Source organism: Lissotriton vulgaris, chromosome 5, assembly GCF_964263255.1.
Source record: "Lissotriton vulgaris chromosome 5, aLisVul1.2, whole genome shotgun sequence".
NCBI classification, from domain to species: domain Eukaryota; kingdom Metazoa; phylum Chordata; class Amphibia; order Caudata; family Salamandridae; genus Lissotriton; species Lissotriton vulgaris.
This window is the reverse complement of record NC_141693.1, coordinates 1,591,891,976-1,591,906,275: the sequence shown is the minus strand read 5'-3', so window position 1 is coordinate 1,591,906,275 and position 14,300 is coordinate 1,591,891,976. Positions and strand designations below refer to the sequence as shown.

Below are 14,300 nucleotides of genomic sequence, written 5' to 3'. Positions count from 1 at the left end.
GGGAAAATGGAAACACCTTAAGGAGATAGAACTGATTACACTCCTGTTGTTCAATATATGGCAGATACTTTTTTCAAGGAACCTGAGTGCCAAATTAACACATTTTTGAGTTCAGGTTCCTGTGCCCTCAAACGTTCATGTTATCATGTGGATCAAGGACTTGTTGCCCAAATGTAGCATTTATCACACACCCAGATACGTGTCCCTGTTATGAGCAGGGACAATAGCTACAGACCTACCAAGGAGCACTGTGAAACTGTGTGCCACATGATATTGGCTCCCTTCACATGGTCACCCAGTGAAGAGTTATATTACACAGAGTGCCCACAATGAGCTGGAAACCTGGGTACAGATGCATGGATGTCAATTTACCAACGTGCCAGGGGTAGCGGAAGAGACATCACACACACTTTTACAATAACAACATCATAGGAAGTGACATCCTTTGACCCAGAATATTCCCAGGAAGTGAGGTCACACGACCTTAATCCTAATGACATGACAATTTTTGACATTGCTGAAGAGGCATAATAACGGTATGATTAACCCCTTCACTGTGGGGTGTTTTCCCCCTGCTGTGCGTGGGGAGGGGGGCCTGGCGCGGCGCCGCTGTGCTTGTAAGGAGCTCAGCTCGTCATGAGGCACAGTGGAGCTGCACTCATGACGAGCTGAGCTCGTCGCAGCAACACCCGTTTGGAATGTTCAGCACAGCGGGGAAATTATCCCCGCATGCGAACGTTCCAACGGCTGTGACGAGCTCAGCTCGTCATGAGTGCAGCTCCACTGTGCCTCATGACGAGTTGAGCTCGTCACAAGCACTCAACTGGTTAATATAACAATACAACAAAAGGGACGGACCCTACAGGGGAATCCAAAAGAAACCTGCAACACTGTGCCAGGAAAAATGGGAAAAATGATAAGGTTTTAAAAAGAACCCTCACCCACCAACCTAGTTGGTGGCATGCTTCATCTTTGGGTTCCCACCTGGGCTGCCAAATACAGCCCAGGTGTGCTTCCATGCCTGATTACAGCAGAAGCACACCTGGGGTTTTGTGAAGGGAGTGAGATCAAAGTGCAAATAAAATGCCTCTTGGAACCTCCGTTGAGGTAGAACAGCTTGAGGTCCTGTGACAAGGTTAAAAAAGCAAGGGTGGATACTATAAAGACTAGTATGATCTTTAATATCCAAGTGACCACCACCTGTTGCAGGTTTTTGGGATTCCCCTGTAGGGTCCGTCCCTTTTGTTGTTTGATTGTTTATCTGGAGATAAGGACGTAGCCCTCCATTTTCTGGCTCTCCCTTTTGTTTTTTCCTAATACAACAATACAACGCATACAAGCCTCTCGTTTTGATACTACAAATATTAGGGTGCTGGCATGGTCTTTGAAATCTGTGGGGCAAAATCCTTTTCCTGAACTCTGGAGAGCGAGTGAAGGAAGTGAGCCCATCCTTTTCTATGGGAAGTTTGGGGTCCTTCGAGTGAGAAAACTTTGAAAAAAGGAGTCAAGTAATGTATTTTTAAAGCACAATTTTCACATACATTTGCTAAAAAGCTTAGGCTCTCAAGAGACACTCATTAAATATTCAAGTTCGTTATTGTGTGCCAAACCAATGAAACCTTCTGTTCCCCATTAGTTGCCCAGTGTTTTTTCAAAATGTGCTATGGGTGCCCCAACATCTCAAAAATTGCCTCCAATATTCCAGGTCCAGCATTTTGTCAAGTTTCCCCCCAGGTCAAATATTACATAAATATGTCAGTTCTAGAATTCTGCCATTAAGGTCATCCATATATCACGGATAAACTATTTGTAAAAAAAATTACCTATCATAGGTTAGGGCCAGCATTTTGTCACTGCTGCCCCGTTCACCTTAGTTATCCTCCCTTCTACCAAGAATTACCTACAATCTACGGGTGCCCATATGCCAAGAATAGCATCTAGTATGTAAGAGCCAGTATTTTACGATGGGTGCCCATTATGCCAAGAATTACCTCCATTGTGCCAGTTCCAGTATTTTGTCAAAGGTGCTTGTCGTGCTAAGCATTCCCTACATTATGCCAGTGCCAATATTTTACTGTGGATTACTCTATAAGCCAAGAATTACCTTCTGTATGCTAGGGCCAATGGAAGACTCACCATCAAAAACCGACATGCTCACTCGCGATCACATACCTTCACTTACTTATACTCTTTCTCAGTCACTCAGTCTCACTCATTAGTATCCACTCATTTGCACTCACTTATTTGTCAGTCGCTCTTGCCATCACTCTTACTTTCACTAATGCTCACTCATGTGCACCAATGCACTCTCACTCATTCCCATTCTGATTCACTCATACTTTCTCGCTCACACTTACTTGCATTCACTCATTCTCTATCCCACATGTTCACTCACTCTGACTTGTATCATTCTCATTCATTTACACTCACTCACTTTCAGTCACATTTACTCTGACTCATTCATACTTTCTCACTTGCTCACAACAACTTGCAATCACTCTAACTCATACTTACAATCACTCTAACTCATTCTTATACTAGCTCATTCCGACTCACTCCTTCTCATAGATGCACTCACTGTCACTCACACTCATTTTCACTCACATGTCCTAACATTCCTCACATTAATTTTTCCTCATTCTCAGTCACGCTATCTCTTACATGCCAGCACTCTTAAACTCACCCATTCCAACTCACTCTGATTCAGTCATTTACACCGACAATCAATCTCAGTCGTTCTCGCTCACTGAGCGACTCTGGATCACTTTCACTCAAACAGGCAAATGTTCACATATAGACATGCTCTCAATTACAAAAGTTCTCTCTCACAGAAACACACTCTCATCCGCAATTGTGCACACAACATAGGTGTGGCGCTGGGGCCAGGGTGACTGACGCTGGAATCTGGGGATCATGGTTCGATCCTTGGCGCCGGCAGCAGATTAGCCCAGCACCATGTGACTCTAGGCAGTAGCTTGCCCAATTTTCCCGACCGCCCCCAGCGCCTAGAGAGTGAGACCCTTAGGGGTGATTGTTCGTGCTTTACAAATGTGGATTATTATATTTAACAGCATTTACTCACCTCAGCTGCCAGTGAAGGTCTCGTTCCATCTTTTTGTGTTCCATTTGTTATTACACTAATAGTACATATTATTCATTATTACTATAATGAAAACGCAGTGCTAAATTTGTGAAAAAATACATGGAGGTGCCCAAAGTTGTTTCATGGATGGTAGCACCCAGTTATTCCACTTGTGCCACCTACTTCCATCATTGGCGCACCGGCTGCCAGATTGGAAAATGTGCAAAGCAAAATTTGAGTTAGTGACTGAAATGAGAAAGCCCAGCTTCTTCAATGAGGACTTCGAAGACTGAAGGTTTTTCACTGTGAGAACTTTGAAAAATGCTGCCAAGCGGAGCATTTTCCAGAGCAGTTTTCACTTATATTTGCTAACAAGACATAGGTTTTGAAAGGGCACCCTTTAATCTATTCAAGTAATTTGATGGTACATTAAGGCAAGGGCAGGAGTGTGTCAACAGCTGTTTCATGCTTTATTTTTAACTTAAAAGTATTGAACCTTGCTAGTCTAGTTCACATTATTTATCCATACGTGCCAATAGTCCCGATTCAGGTGGGAGATTTGTTATTTTTTTAAACAAAAAATGCCCTGCCTGAAATTGCTTCTCCTACAACTGAAGTCAATTGGGCAAATACAGTCTCATGATTATTTTTCTAAAAACTCCAACTTTCCTATTTTAAAATATTGGCATATACGTTTATCTTACATATTTTACGTAATTAAATGATCCAAAAATGAGTAAAAACACACTGACTGACAGACTAGTATACAAGGAGAATTCCGAGCTCTACAAAAATGGCACTGATCCTGGCTTACAGAATTTAAGAGTAATTGGGCCCTACAATGTACTTGATAAAACTGTAAATACGGGAAACGACCTTTACAACACGGGCTGAGCCACGCGTGCCGTTTCAACGCAAGCGAAACAATGCTTGCCTGAACCACTCATATTCCTTAACCACGCATATGTGTGGTTAAGGCAGTCAGCGGTCTTGAAGTGGGGAACAGGAGCTCTGGGACGTGGCCTGGTAAGTGGGGCTAAGGCCGGGTTTGGGGGGAAGTAGTCCCCCCAACAGGGCAGGGGAAAGTGGGTCTGGTTGAGTGAAGGGGGTAGTGGATCGGACTGCGCGGTGCTGGAGTGGCAATGTTTTTTTACTTGGCCGGGGCGTAGGTACAGGGAAGTATTTTATGACCAAGTGGGGGGAGTCCAATGTCTGTTTCACAGCTGTTGGTGGTGTTCTGCATGGGGCTACCATGTTTGGGGAGAGATCCGGTGGCGCTCAGGACTCACTTCTATAGGATAGGGGCAGCAACAGCAGTGGCAAGCCTAGGGTGGGGCTGGGACCGTATCCGAAGGATTGGTAGATGGCGGTCCCGTTGCTGCGAGTGCTATGTCAGAAAGTAAAGGCAGAAAATGACTTGAATGGGCAAATGGGGAGGTACAGGGAAAGGTGAAAGGGGGTCTGGGGATGCCAAGCTAATGCCGTTTCTCTTTTAATGCAGGCTGTGTGAACGGTCCAGGGGCCAAGACAGTGACCTGGATCATGGGACATTCCTTGATACAATGGTCGACCAAATATGCTGACCAGCAAATATACTGCAGGAATCTGGGATTGCACAGCAGCTGGCATAAAGTATTATGATGGGGAAAGACCGGAATGCGATGGGGAAGTTTGCTACCCTGGTTGACAAAGCTGGTTCCGCCAAGAGGTTGCCCTGACATGCTGCTGATTCATTTGGGGGAAAAAATGTTGTGCGGTTATCGGGTTTGACACTCTTACAGCACATGCAGCGGGATCTCGAAGCCATCGAGTGGAACTTTGCAGGGACTTGTATCGTATGGACTGAATTTGTGCCACGCCGCAGATGGCGGTAGGCAATACAGCACACTGCACTAGACAAAGCTCGCAAAAAATTGAACAGGGTGATGAGAGTTTTCTGCGCGGGGCTGGGAATTACGGTGATCTCTCATGGGGGTATTTGTGAGGAAGAAGCGTCCCTGTTACGGGATGATGGTGTGCACTTGTTAAGAATGGGGAATGCGTATTACATGATGGAGCTGAGGGACACAGCGAGTTGCTTGTGGCATGAGACCATATGGTGCTAGAGAGATCACCTCTGAATAGTGTCTGAGAGGTGAATGGGGGGCAGAAAAACACTCTACAGGGTTTATTCTGGGTGGTAGAAGTCTTGGGGGTGGAGAGTCACATGCGGGCTGTTACTCGCCCTCAGGAGAAAAGAAGAGCGGCCGCAGGAGAAAAAGCCGGGGCAGTACCATGTCGGGGAAGGATGGAACGAGGTATGACGTTTGGGAAATGAAAGTTGGTGGAAGAGGTGAGTGGACGCGTGATGTCGGGGGAATGTGCCTTAGCCACAAAATTGATGTTATTTGTTAATAAAGTTGAGGATACACGACCATGTCCTAATAAATTGGCCTTTCATGCTATTTGTGGGTCATTAAGTGTTTTGTTGTAGCACAAAGGAACCGGTGCCAAGGGGGTTTATAGGTCTTGCAGTTGGCATGGCTCCTGGCGCCCAAAATAGATATACATGGTAACACTTAACACAGCCCAACTCCACAAAAAGAAAAAACAGTAAACAGGGACACTGTGCCTGATCTCTGTTGCCAGAGCAGCACAGGGCACTGAGTCAGAGAGAAGCCCTGCACAATCACCAGTCAGAAATCCTGGCTCTGCTCTAAAAAAAAGTGTCAGCGCTCTCATAATATTCCCAATGGCCCCAAAAATAAAGGAGGTCAGAGACCGTAGTCTCTGCCTTCTTGGTACTGATCTTGCCATCTCAGAGATCAGGGGTCGCAAAGGCAGTGCCGGGGGACGCAAGGGGCACACCGGGGGTCGCCACTGCAACCCTGGGCCCTGGCAACCCCTTAAGAACGTCCATGTACAGATGTGCACTTTGCCAACTATATCACCCCAGAGCCCCACTGATTAGCGGGCCACCACCTGTCTGCAAAAGCATTTTATCAGTTTTTCAGGTGCATATAAATGCAACAGAACAATTCGGTACTTACGGCAGCTGCCACTGCCCCGCCCTCGCCGCCGCTCCTCGCCGCTGCAGCAATGGATACCACCATGATGACGATTGCCGCGCTGACGCACCGCAGGAAATCCTACAAAATGGAGAAAATGAACGGCTTCCATCAGAAGGCAGTGAGAGCGTGAGGCGCCACGAGGCCAGAGTACATGTTTCATTTCCTACCTGCTCGTGCAGTTCAACTTGCTTATTCGGCTAAAGAAACCCCTTCTCCCACCAGGCACACACTTCTGCACACTGAGAGGGGTGCTCTGCCACATGTTTGGAGGTGGAAACCTAGGAGCTAGCTTACTGGGAATGAGGAGTGATGGTGACAAGACAGAGTGGCAGGGCGAAGGGGACCAGGGAAGCAGGCCCACCAATCTTGCAAAAAATCACATCATAATGAGGGTGTGGCCTTGGAGGGGCGGGGTTTCATGCTGAGACCTGCCAGAGAGCACTTCTGCAACCTCCCCCCACCAACTTTCATTCCATAGGACATAGGCTATTCAAAGCTCCAAAGAAAAGATGGAAACCCACTCAGAGCAGGCGTTTCCAGTTTCCCTTCCACGCAAGTACCTAAAAGACAATTTTGTGTTACGCACTATGGTACAGTGTGAGTTGGTAATCCTGGGGAGGAGGAAGGGGGTTAGAGTTGAAAGATGGAAAGATGGATGAGAGGAATAGTGAAAGGAAATAGGAAAGTGAGAGGGGTAACATGAAATAATAAAGAAGACTTGGGAGGCAGGAGTAAGGGAAGGCGGGTGGTGAGGGAGTGGGAGCAAGGGTCACTAGGAGACATGAAGGTTGAAAGGATAGGAGGGTGACTGAGGTAAAAGAGGGAAAGTGGAAGGAAGAGATGGAGGGGAAAAGGGACGATGGTGTAGAGCACAGGTTAAAGTATGGCAAAAAGGATGGATGGGAGTAAAGAATGATGATGGAGATGATGAGTAAAGAATGGTTGGGTGATGGAGAAGAAGTTTGGAAAGATAATGGGGAGATAGACTCTTCAAGACTGGAGAAGAGGAGCTAAAGACAGATGTTGGAGACCGATTGTGGAGGGATGAAGGTGGGAGCCTGTGGAAGGATTGATGAAGGATGGAGGAGATGGGATGTGGGAATATATGGAGAGTGTGCGAAAGATTAATTTTGAAGATGGGAGGATAAAGATGGTGGAAGGGTTAAGGAGGAGGATGCAAAGAAGGTGGAGAAAAAATGTAGAAAGAATGGATGGTGGGTGGCTAGAAAGGGAGAAACAAAGGCTGATAGAGTGAATGCTGGGGGAATGGTGGAGAGTTAGCCTATAATCATGGTGGAGGAGGGTTAGGGACGAGGAAGAGTGTACGAATGTAAAGGAGGAAGTAAGCAAGAATGGAGGAACGAAGGAGATGAAGAGCAGAACGAAGAAAGATGGAAGGACTAAGAGCAGTGAAATAACCATGAAGGAAAGGGTGGAGAGGGTGGAAAGGGTGGATGTGTTGCAGTGAAAGGGTGGACAGGATAGGTGGAAGAATGAGGAGAGTTGGCAATGCTGCAAAGTTGAGGGAGAGGCAGTATAGAGGAGAAAGAAGGTGGAAGGACAAAGGAGAGGGAAGTTTGCAGAGATGTGGGATACAGAGGGGAGGAGGATGGGGGTGAGGGATGAAGGCGAGAAAGGATAGGATGGGGAGTGGGAGGTTTAAGGGCGATGGAGAGTGGAAGGATGGAGGACAGTGTTGTGTGGCGCAGGCCATGCTGCACCAGTAGGATCCACAATCACAAACTACACGGCAGAACAGGAGCGTGGACATGTGCACCCAACCCCCTATTTATTAAACTGGTCACCCCACTTGGTAGCGCGGGTGCAGGTGAGGAACTGCCCTGCACCAGAGGGGTGTCCTAACAACATGTCCTCGTAGACAGTAAAGACAGGGGTGGGGAGATGGGGGGTTAAAGGATTGAAGAGTGGGCATGAGGGAGTAAGGAATGATGGCGTAGAGAGAGACCTGGGCAGGAGTTAGATACGTTGGGAAGCAGGGTGCAGGAGGATGGCAGTGGTATGCACAGGCAGTATACCCACCACACATGGCCAGTTGAAGCTCGGGAACCGCTCCTGGTACTTGGTGGCGAACAGGAAGTAGAAGGCCAAGGTGAAGAGGAACTCCAGCAGGGGGGCCGCCAGGTAAGCGGAGATGGAGGCGGCAAAGCAGATGAAGATGATGAGGCACAGCACCTGTGGGAAGAAGAGGTGTGAGGGGCAGGCCAGTCAGTGTTGTCAGAGCCCCAAGACCCGCACACAGTCCGCGACCAAGGTGAGAACAGAAGGTCTTCTCTTGTCTTCTGACACCCCCTCCACCCCCCACCCTCCTCTGCCTTCTGGGACCCAAAGGCGCCGCCCTGCAGGAAGACTGGGCGAAGCCTCGAGAGGCCAGTGCCTCTGAAGAGAGTCGGCCACGGTTAGGAGCTGTTGGCATGTGACAAACATTGCCCTGCCAACCTCTGTGCCAGGCCTGACATATGACTGACTCGAGCAAGATACGTGGCCAGCTCTTTTCCAGTCTTACTAGCTTTTCAAAGGCACTACCCTGGCCAAACAGCTGAGTGTAGTCAACAGTCTGCTCAAGCTTGACATGTGACCAGCTCTGCCACCCTCCAACTAGCCAACTGGCAGCCCTGGCCTGCTGCGGTACTGCCAGGTGTTAGGATCTTTCTTCCCGCGCCCTTGTGTTTTTGTGAGCAGGGCACCCCCTGCAACACCAGGAAATAGCTGTAGGGCCGCTGGGAGATTGCTCAGTTGAGGAACCAGCCACCCTGACTGTATCAATTCTTTGACTATTTGATAAACAAAGTTTCTACAACAGCCTGCTTTCAGGTCATGTGTGTGGGAGCTGGACATGTGTTTTGATTTCAGGTCGTGTGCAGGAGCTGGACATGTGTTCTGCTTTCAGGTCATGTCTGTGGGAGCTGGACATGTGTTTTGCTTTTAGGTCATGAGTGGGAGCTGAACATGTGTTCTGCTTTCAGGTTATATGTATGGGAGGTGGACATGTGTTTTGCTTTCAGGTCATGTGTGTGGGAGTTGGACATGTGTTCGGCTTTCAGGTCATGTGTGGGAGCTGGACATGTGTTCTGATTTCAGGTTGTGTGCAGGAGCTGGACATGTGTTCTGCTTTCAGGTCATGTGTGTAGGAGCTGGCATGTGTTTTGCTTTTAGGTCATGTGTGGGAGTTTGACATGTGTTCTGCTTTCAGGTCATGTGTGTGGGAGCTGGACATGTGTTTTGATTTCAGGTCGTGTGCAGGAGCTGGACATGTGTTCTGCTTTCAGGTCATGTCTGTGGGAGCTGGACATGTGTTTTGCTTTTAGGTCATGAGTGGGAGCTGAACATGTGTTCTGCTTTCAGGTTATATGTATGGGAGGTGGACATGTGTTTTGCTTTCAGGTCATTTGTGTGGGAGTTGAACATGTGTTCTGCTTTCAGGTCATGTGTGGGAGCTGGACATGTGTTCTAATTTCAGGTTGTGTGCAGGAGCTGGACATGTGTTCTGCTTTCAGGTCATGTGTGTAGGAGCTGGACATGTGTTTTGCTTTTAGGTTATGTGTGGGAGTTTGACATGTGTTCTGCTTTCACGCCATGTGTGTGGGAGTTGGACATGTGTTCTGATTTCAGGTCTTGTGTGTGGGAGTTGGACATGTGTTCTGCTTTCAGGTCATGTGTGTGGGAGCTGGACATGTTTTTTGCTTTCAGGTCATATGTGTGGGAGTTGAACATGTGTTCTGATTTCAGGTCATGTGTGAGAGAGCAGGACATGTGTTTTGTTTTCAGATGATGTGTGTGGGAGTTGGACATGCTTTCAGGTCATATGTGTGGGAGCTGGACATGTGTTCTGATTTCAGGTCATGTGTGAGGGAGTGGGACGTGTGTTTTGTTTTCAGGTCATGTGTGTGGGAGTTAGACATGTGTTCTGCTTTCCGGTCATGTGTGAGGGAGTGGGACGTGTGTTGTGTTTTCAGGTTATGTGTGTGGGAGTTGGACATGCTTTCAAGTCATTTGTGTGGGAGCTGGACAAGTGTTTTGCTTTCAGGTCAGGTGTGTGGGAGATGGACATGTGTTCTGATTTCAGGTCATGTGTGAGGGAGCGGGACGTGTGTTTTATTTTCAGGTCATATGTGTGGGAGTTGGACATGTGTTCTGCTTTCAGGTCATGTGTGGGAGCTTAGCATGTGTTCCTCTTTCAGGTCATGTGTGTGGGAGTTAACCATGTGTTCTGCTTTCAGGTCATGTGTGTGGGAGTTGGACATGTGTTCTGCTTTCAGGTCATGCATGTGGGAGTTGGCCATGTGTTTGGCTAGTAAGACACTTTTTTGTGACACAGCCAAGTGTAGTACTGGAATTTCCCAGGTTCTGTACTCGTTCTCAACAAGGTCATGAACTTATGGAGGCCTATAGGCGTTGTAGCCACACTTTGCGAATCTGGAAATGCTAGTAATAAGCTGATTGGACATGACAATGCCGTGAATTACAGTACACACTCTAACAAGCGAGACTTGTGGGGTGTAACACTTTTAGTTTTGAACAGTCTGCGGCCATTGGTAAGAGCGTCAAACGGTGCCTCAAACCATTACAGATCATGGATTAAAGGCTGGAGCATGAGTGAACTGTTTCCAAAGATAAAAAAATATTATAATAATAAATGAAAAAATCCAACGTTAAGTTTAGTGGTGGCAGTAAAAATAAATACAGACTGTGTGTGTGGGATGGCTGTAATGCACTTAATGATAGATTATGCTCTGCTGTAGGAATGACATGAATAACGTTGTGCCAAGGATGGCTACTTTGCTGACGGGTGCAGTAGCAGTAGGAAATGGAAAATTAATATTGGTAAAGAATTTATCAAAATTGAGGAGAACCTAGATTGTTTATGGTTCTGGCAGTTGATAACAGTGAAGCGTACTAGCCAATGTGTGCCATGATAATACAGAAGTGGCAGGTGGGTTCAGGATCGGCCATTACTATCATGTCCAGAGTGAAGCTAGAGCAGGAATGGCCCTCACCCTCATTATGGAACCTCACTTGCGGCTCAGACCTATAACTTGGGCTGGGGCCTTTAACAACCATTATAGCCGTTGCAGCAGGCTAATGATGCCTATTTTCATAGCCAGGTATCAGACATGGGGTATTCCACAATAATGGAACAGAGTTAGAGCAATACTCATGAAATATAGTAATATACATGAGGAGAAGTACAGCTTTGAGATTATAGGATTACGACAACAGGGTGCTCTAAATAGGGAATTGGACAATGGCTATGTCTGGAACAGAGTGAGGAGTAGCCGCCGATTAAAGGGTCACATTCGAAGGCTTTTTCGGCATCAGGGAGCCATTAGTGTTAGGACTGAAGTATATATTTTCAGTTACTCAATAAATAAATGTGATGGTGAACGGATGTGTGAGTTGACAGGTCTGGGAAGGTTACAGAGGGGTTAGAGTTGAAAGGCAGAGAGGAAGGATAGAAGGATGGAAGAGACGGATAATAGAAGGAAATAGAAAAGTGAGGGTGGTTATAGGGAGAGAGGTAACATGGAAAAATAAGAAGATGGGAGGAAGGAGTAAGGGAAGGTGCATGGGGGATGGTGAGGGGGTGGGAGCATGGGTCACTGGTGGACATGAAGGGTGAAAGGATAGGAGGGTGACTGGAGTAATAGAGGGACAGTGGAAGGAAGAGATGGAGGGAAGAAGGAGAATGGACTAGTGAAAAGGTTAAGGATGACAAAAGAATTCTAAGGCAGTGTTTTGGTTCATTTATCTAAGAGTCTGACATCAAGGCAGAAAAAGTGTTAGTGTCTGCAAAAAAGTGGCGCACTTACGGCACGTGATCTTGCAGAATGATATTTTCCCTGAACACATTTAAGTGATTGAAGCAAAACAAATACCTAGTGACAAAGAATAATTTATATATTTTGGGGTATAGGATGAGGAAATATAAATTTTTGGTCAAGTTATGTTCCCTATCGTGTACCCCACCGTCTCCATGTACGAGTTTAAAGTGCATGTAACTTCCCTCCTGTGCCAGCTATGAAGACGCAAATACATTTGCGTCCAACGTTAACATGTCCTCTTTCAGACCCACCCTGAATGGGTTGAATAGTCCGTTCCTAAGTATGCCATGCCAACGTCTTTTTGTAGTGTACTTTACACGTTTTCAGCTCTGGCAAAGTAGGCCCGGAATTCTGCCATCGAGCCTTTTTTCTGCCTTCTGACTCTGAAAGCCTCAGCCCAGGCTGCCCAGGCTGCCCCCGTACCTGTGAACTCTGCCTTACTTTCAGCGCGGCCCACCGCGCTCAGCTCAGCCTGCTGCCTGCCAAGAATGAATTCAACCTTCGAGTTATCTGTTTCCCTCTCCGAAGATGCATTCCTGCCTACTAGTTTAAGTAAACATTCCCCCAGCTGCAGAGCAAAAGGGCCTGGCCTTACTGTTTCTGTGCAAGTAATTCATAGCCTCTGTTACCACGCTACCATGGAAGGCCCATGCCCCCACGCTTCTCATGCAGACACTTAGGCGCTTATACACGCACTCACAGTCAGTATAGAATAGCTTCTGCCCCAGAGACCTTTCCGCCCAGATAGTTCAGTTCCTAAACATCAGATATCAGATATGATAGAAGCACAAGTTGATCTGACATGCCAGACTTCTGTCTCTTTCCGCTAGTTGAAATGTCAAGTCCCCAGCACCCTCCAGCTTCATGTCAATCACACGTCATGCAGCTGCGCGCGCATCCAGGCCTCAGATTTCTGCTGACATTACAAGATTCTGCTTATTGTTGCCACCCACTTATGACACCTACCTGTGACGTTTCTAACACACACTTCTATGTTCACGCCTAGTTCACGCCTCCTAATTACGTATCATGACCACGTGTGTGTTTTATCTTGTTTCTCTCAGCTGTTACGCCTTCTGCATTGACTTCTATTGTGTATATTAAGTTTAAAAGTAATGTAATGTCAATAAAGTATGCTCTATCCCTTCTTACACCCCTGTGGTGGTAAGAATCCGATATCCAGTCATGACCATTCCTTTTTAAGGAATAAAACCCCTAAGAACTCTAACACCACGGACTCTGTTTTTTTCTTTCTGATTGAGTTATTATTGATTAAGTACTTACCTGCATAGAAATTAAGACGGTAAATTAAATATTTACGACATTTTGGCGCCCGAATAGGGACCCCTCCCCCACCTCACGCGCCGGTTGGTGCGTTGCAAACTCTGTCCCCTGCCATCAGTTAGACGGAACCTACGCGTACCGGCAGGATTTCCTGTATCTCCCTCTGGCCCACGGAGGTGACGAAGACTGCAATTAGCACCCAGACGAGGCGGTGAGGAGCGCGGAGGATCCCGACCAGAGCCTAGCCGAAAGAAGCAAGGTCTGAGGTGTCAAGAGGCCCACCAGTTTTCCGAAGTATCCACGTGTCGAGTCGAGTCGAGTCCGGTCCAGTCCAGTCGAGTTTTCCGAGGCCTTCTGTTTTCCGTGCTTCCCGGTGAGTACCATTGCTGGGACGTATCTAGACGGGTTTGGGTACACAAGTCCGGTCTGCACTGTTTTAGACAGTGTATCTGTACTGTTTAGCAGTATATCCGATGATTCAAGTTCTTGCACTGTTCTCAGCAGTGTATCTGTGCTGTTTAGCAGTACATCCGGTATAGGGGGTAGTAATAAGTGTTTTTTAAATGTCGTTTTCCATGTGATCAATGTCGTTGTATGAGTGACTGTTTTTATGTACATTATTGTGTTTTTGTGTAACTAGCTGTATTCAGTATTAAATAGCAAGGATTGAGCATTCAGTATTAAGTGAACAAGATGCCGTTTTTCAACAAGTTAAAGCAGATAGGAACTAGGAAAGGGATGCTAGAGGAAGAAATTCCTATCCCCCCTAGGGACACTCCTGGAAATTTCATGTATCAGAAACATGGCATAGACGCCATACTGTATCTAGATTTATGGGCCGATTATACTAAGCATCTAGATGAGAGACACAGATGGCCCATTACCGGAACATGGGATGCCGAGTGCATCTTGAAGGTAGAAGAAGCATTATGGAAAAAGAAAGCCAGACAATCTCAGAAAGACGCCATAGAATTTTGGCGTAAGGAATCACATAAGCGTGCTGAAAGAGCACTCCGTAGAGAAGACAGACTTAAAGAATCAGAT

At 46.8% G+C, this 14,300-nt stretch overlaps 1 protein-coding gene across 1 annotated transcript in view; it reads right to left on the bottom strand.

Annotated features, from left to right (window-relative positions):
* The window catches only part of CMTM5 (CKLF like MARVEL transmembrane domain containing 5), a 95,766-nt gene that overhangs the window by 12,340 nt on the left and 69,126 nt on the right, over positions 1-14,300 (bottom strand). The window contains exons 2-3 of the mRNA XM_086923713.1: positions 8,173-8,325; positions 6,112-6,210 (exon numbers count right to left, since the gene is read on the bottom strand). Coding sequence (XP_086779839.1) covers positions 6,112-6,210; positions 8,173-8,325 — 252 coding nt within the window. The remainder of the gene's footprint in view (positions 1-6,111; positions 6,211-8,172; positions 8,326-14,300) is intronic.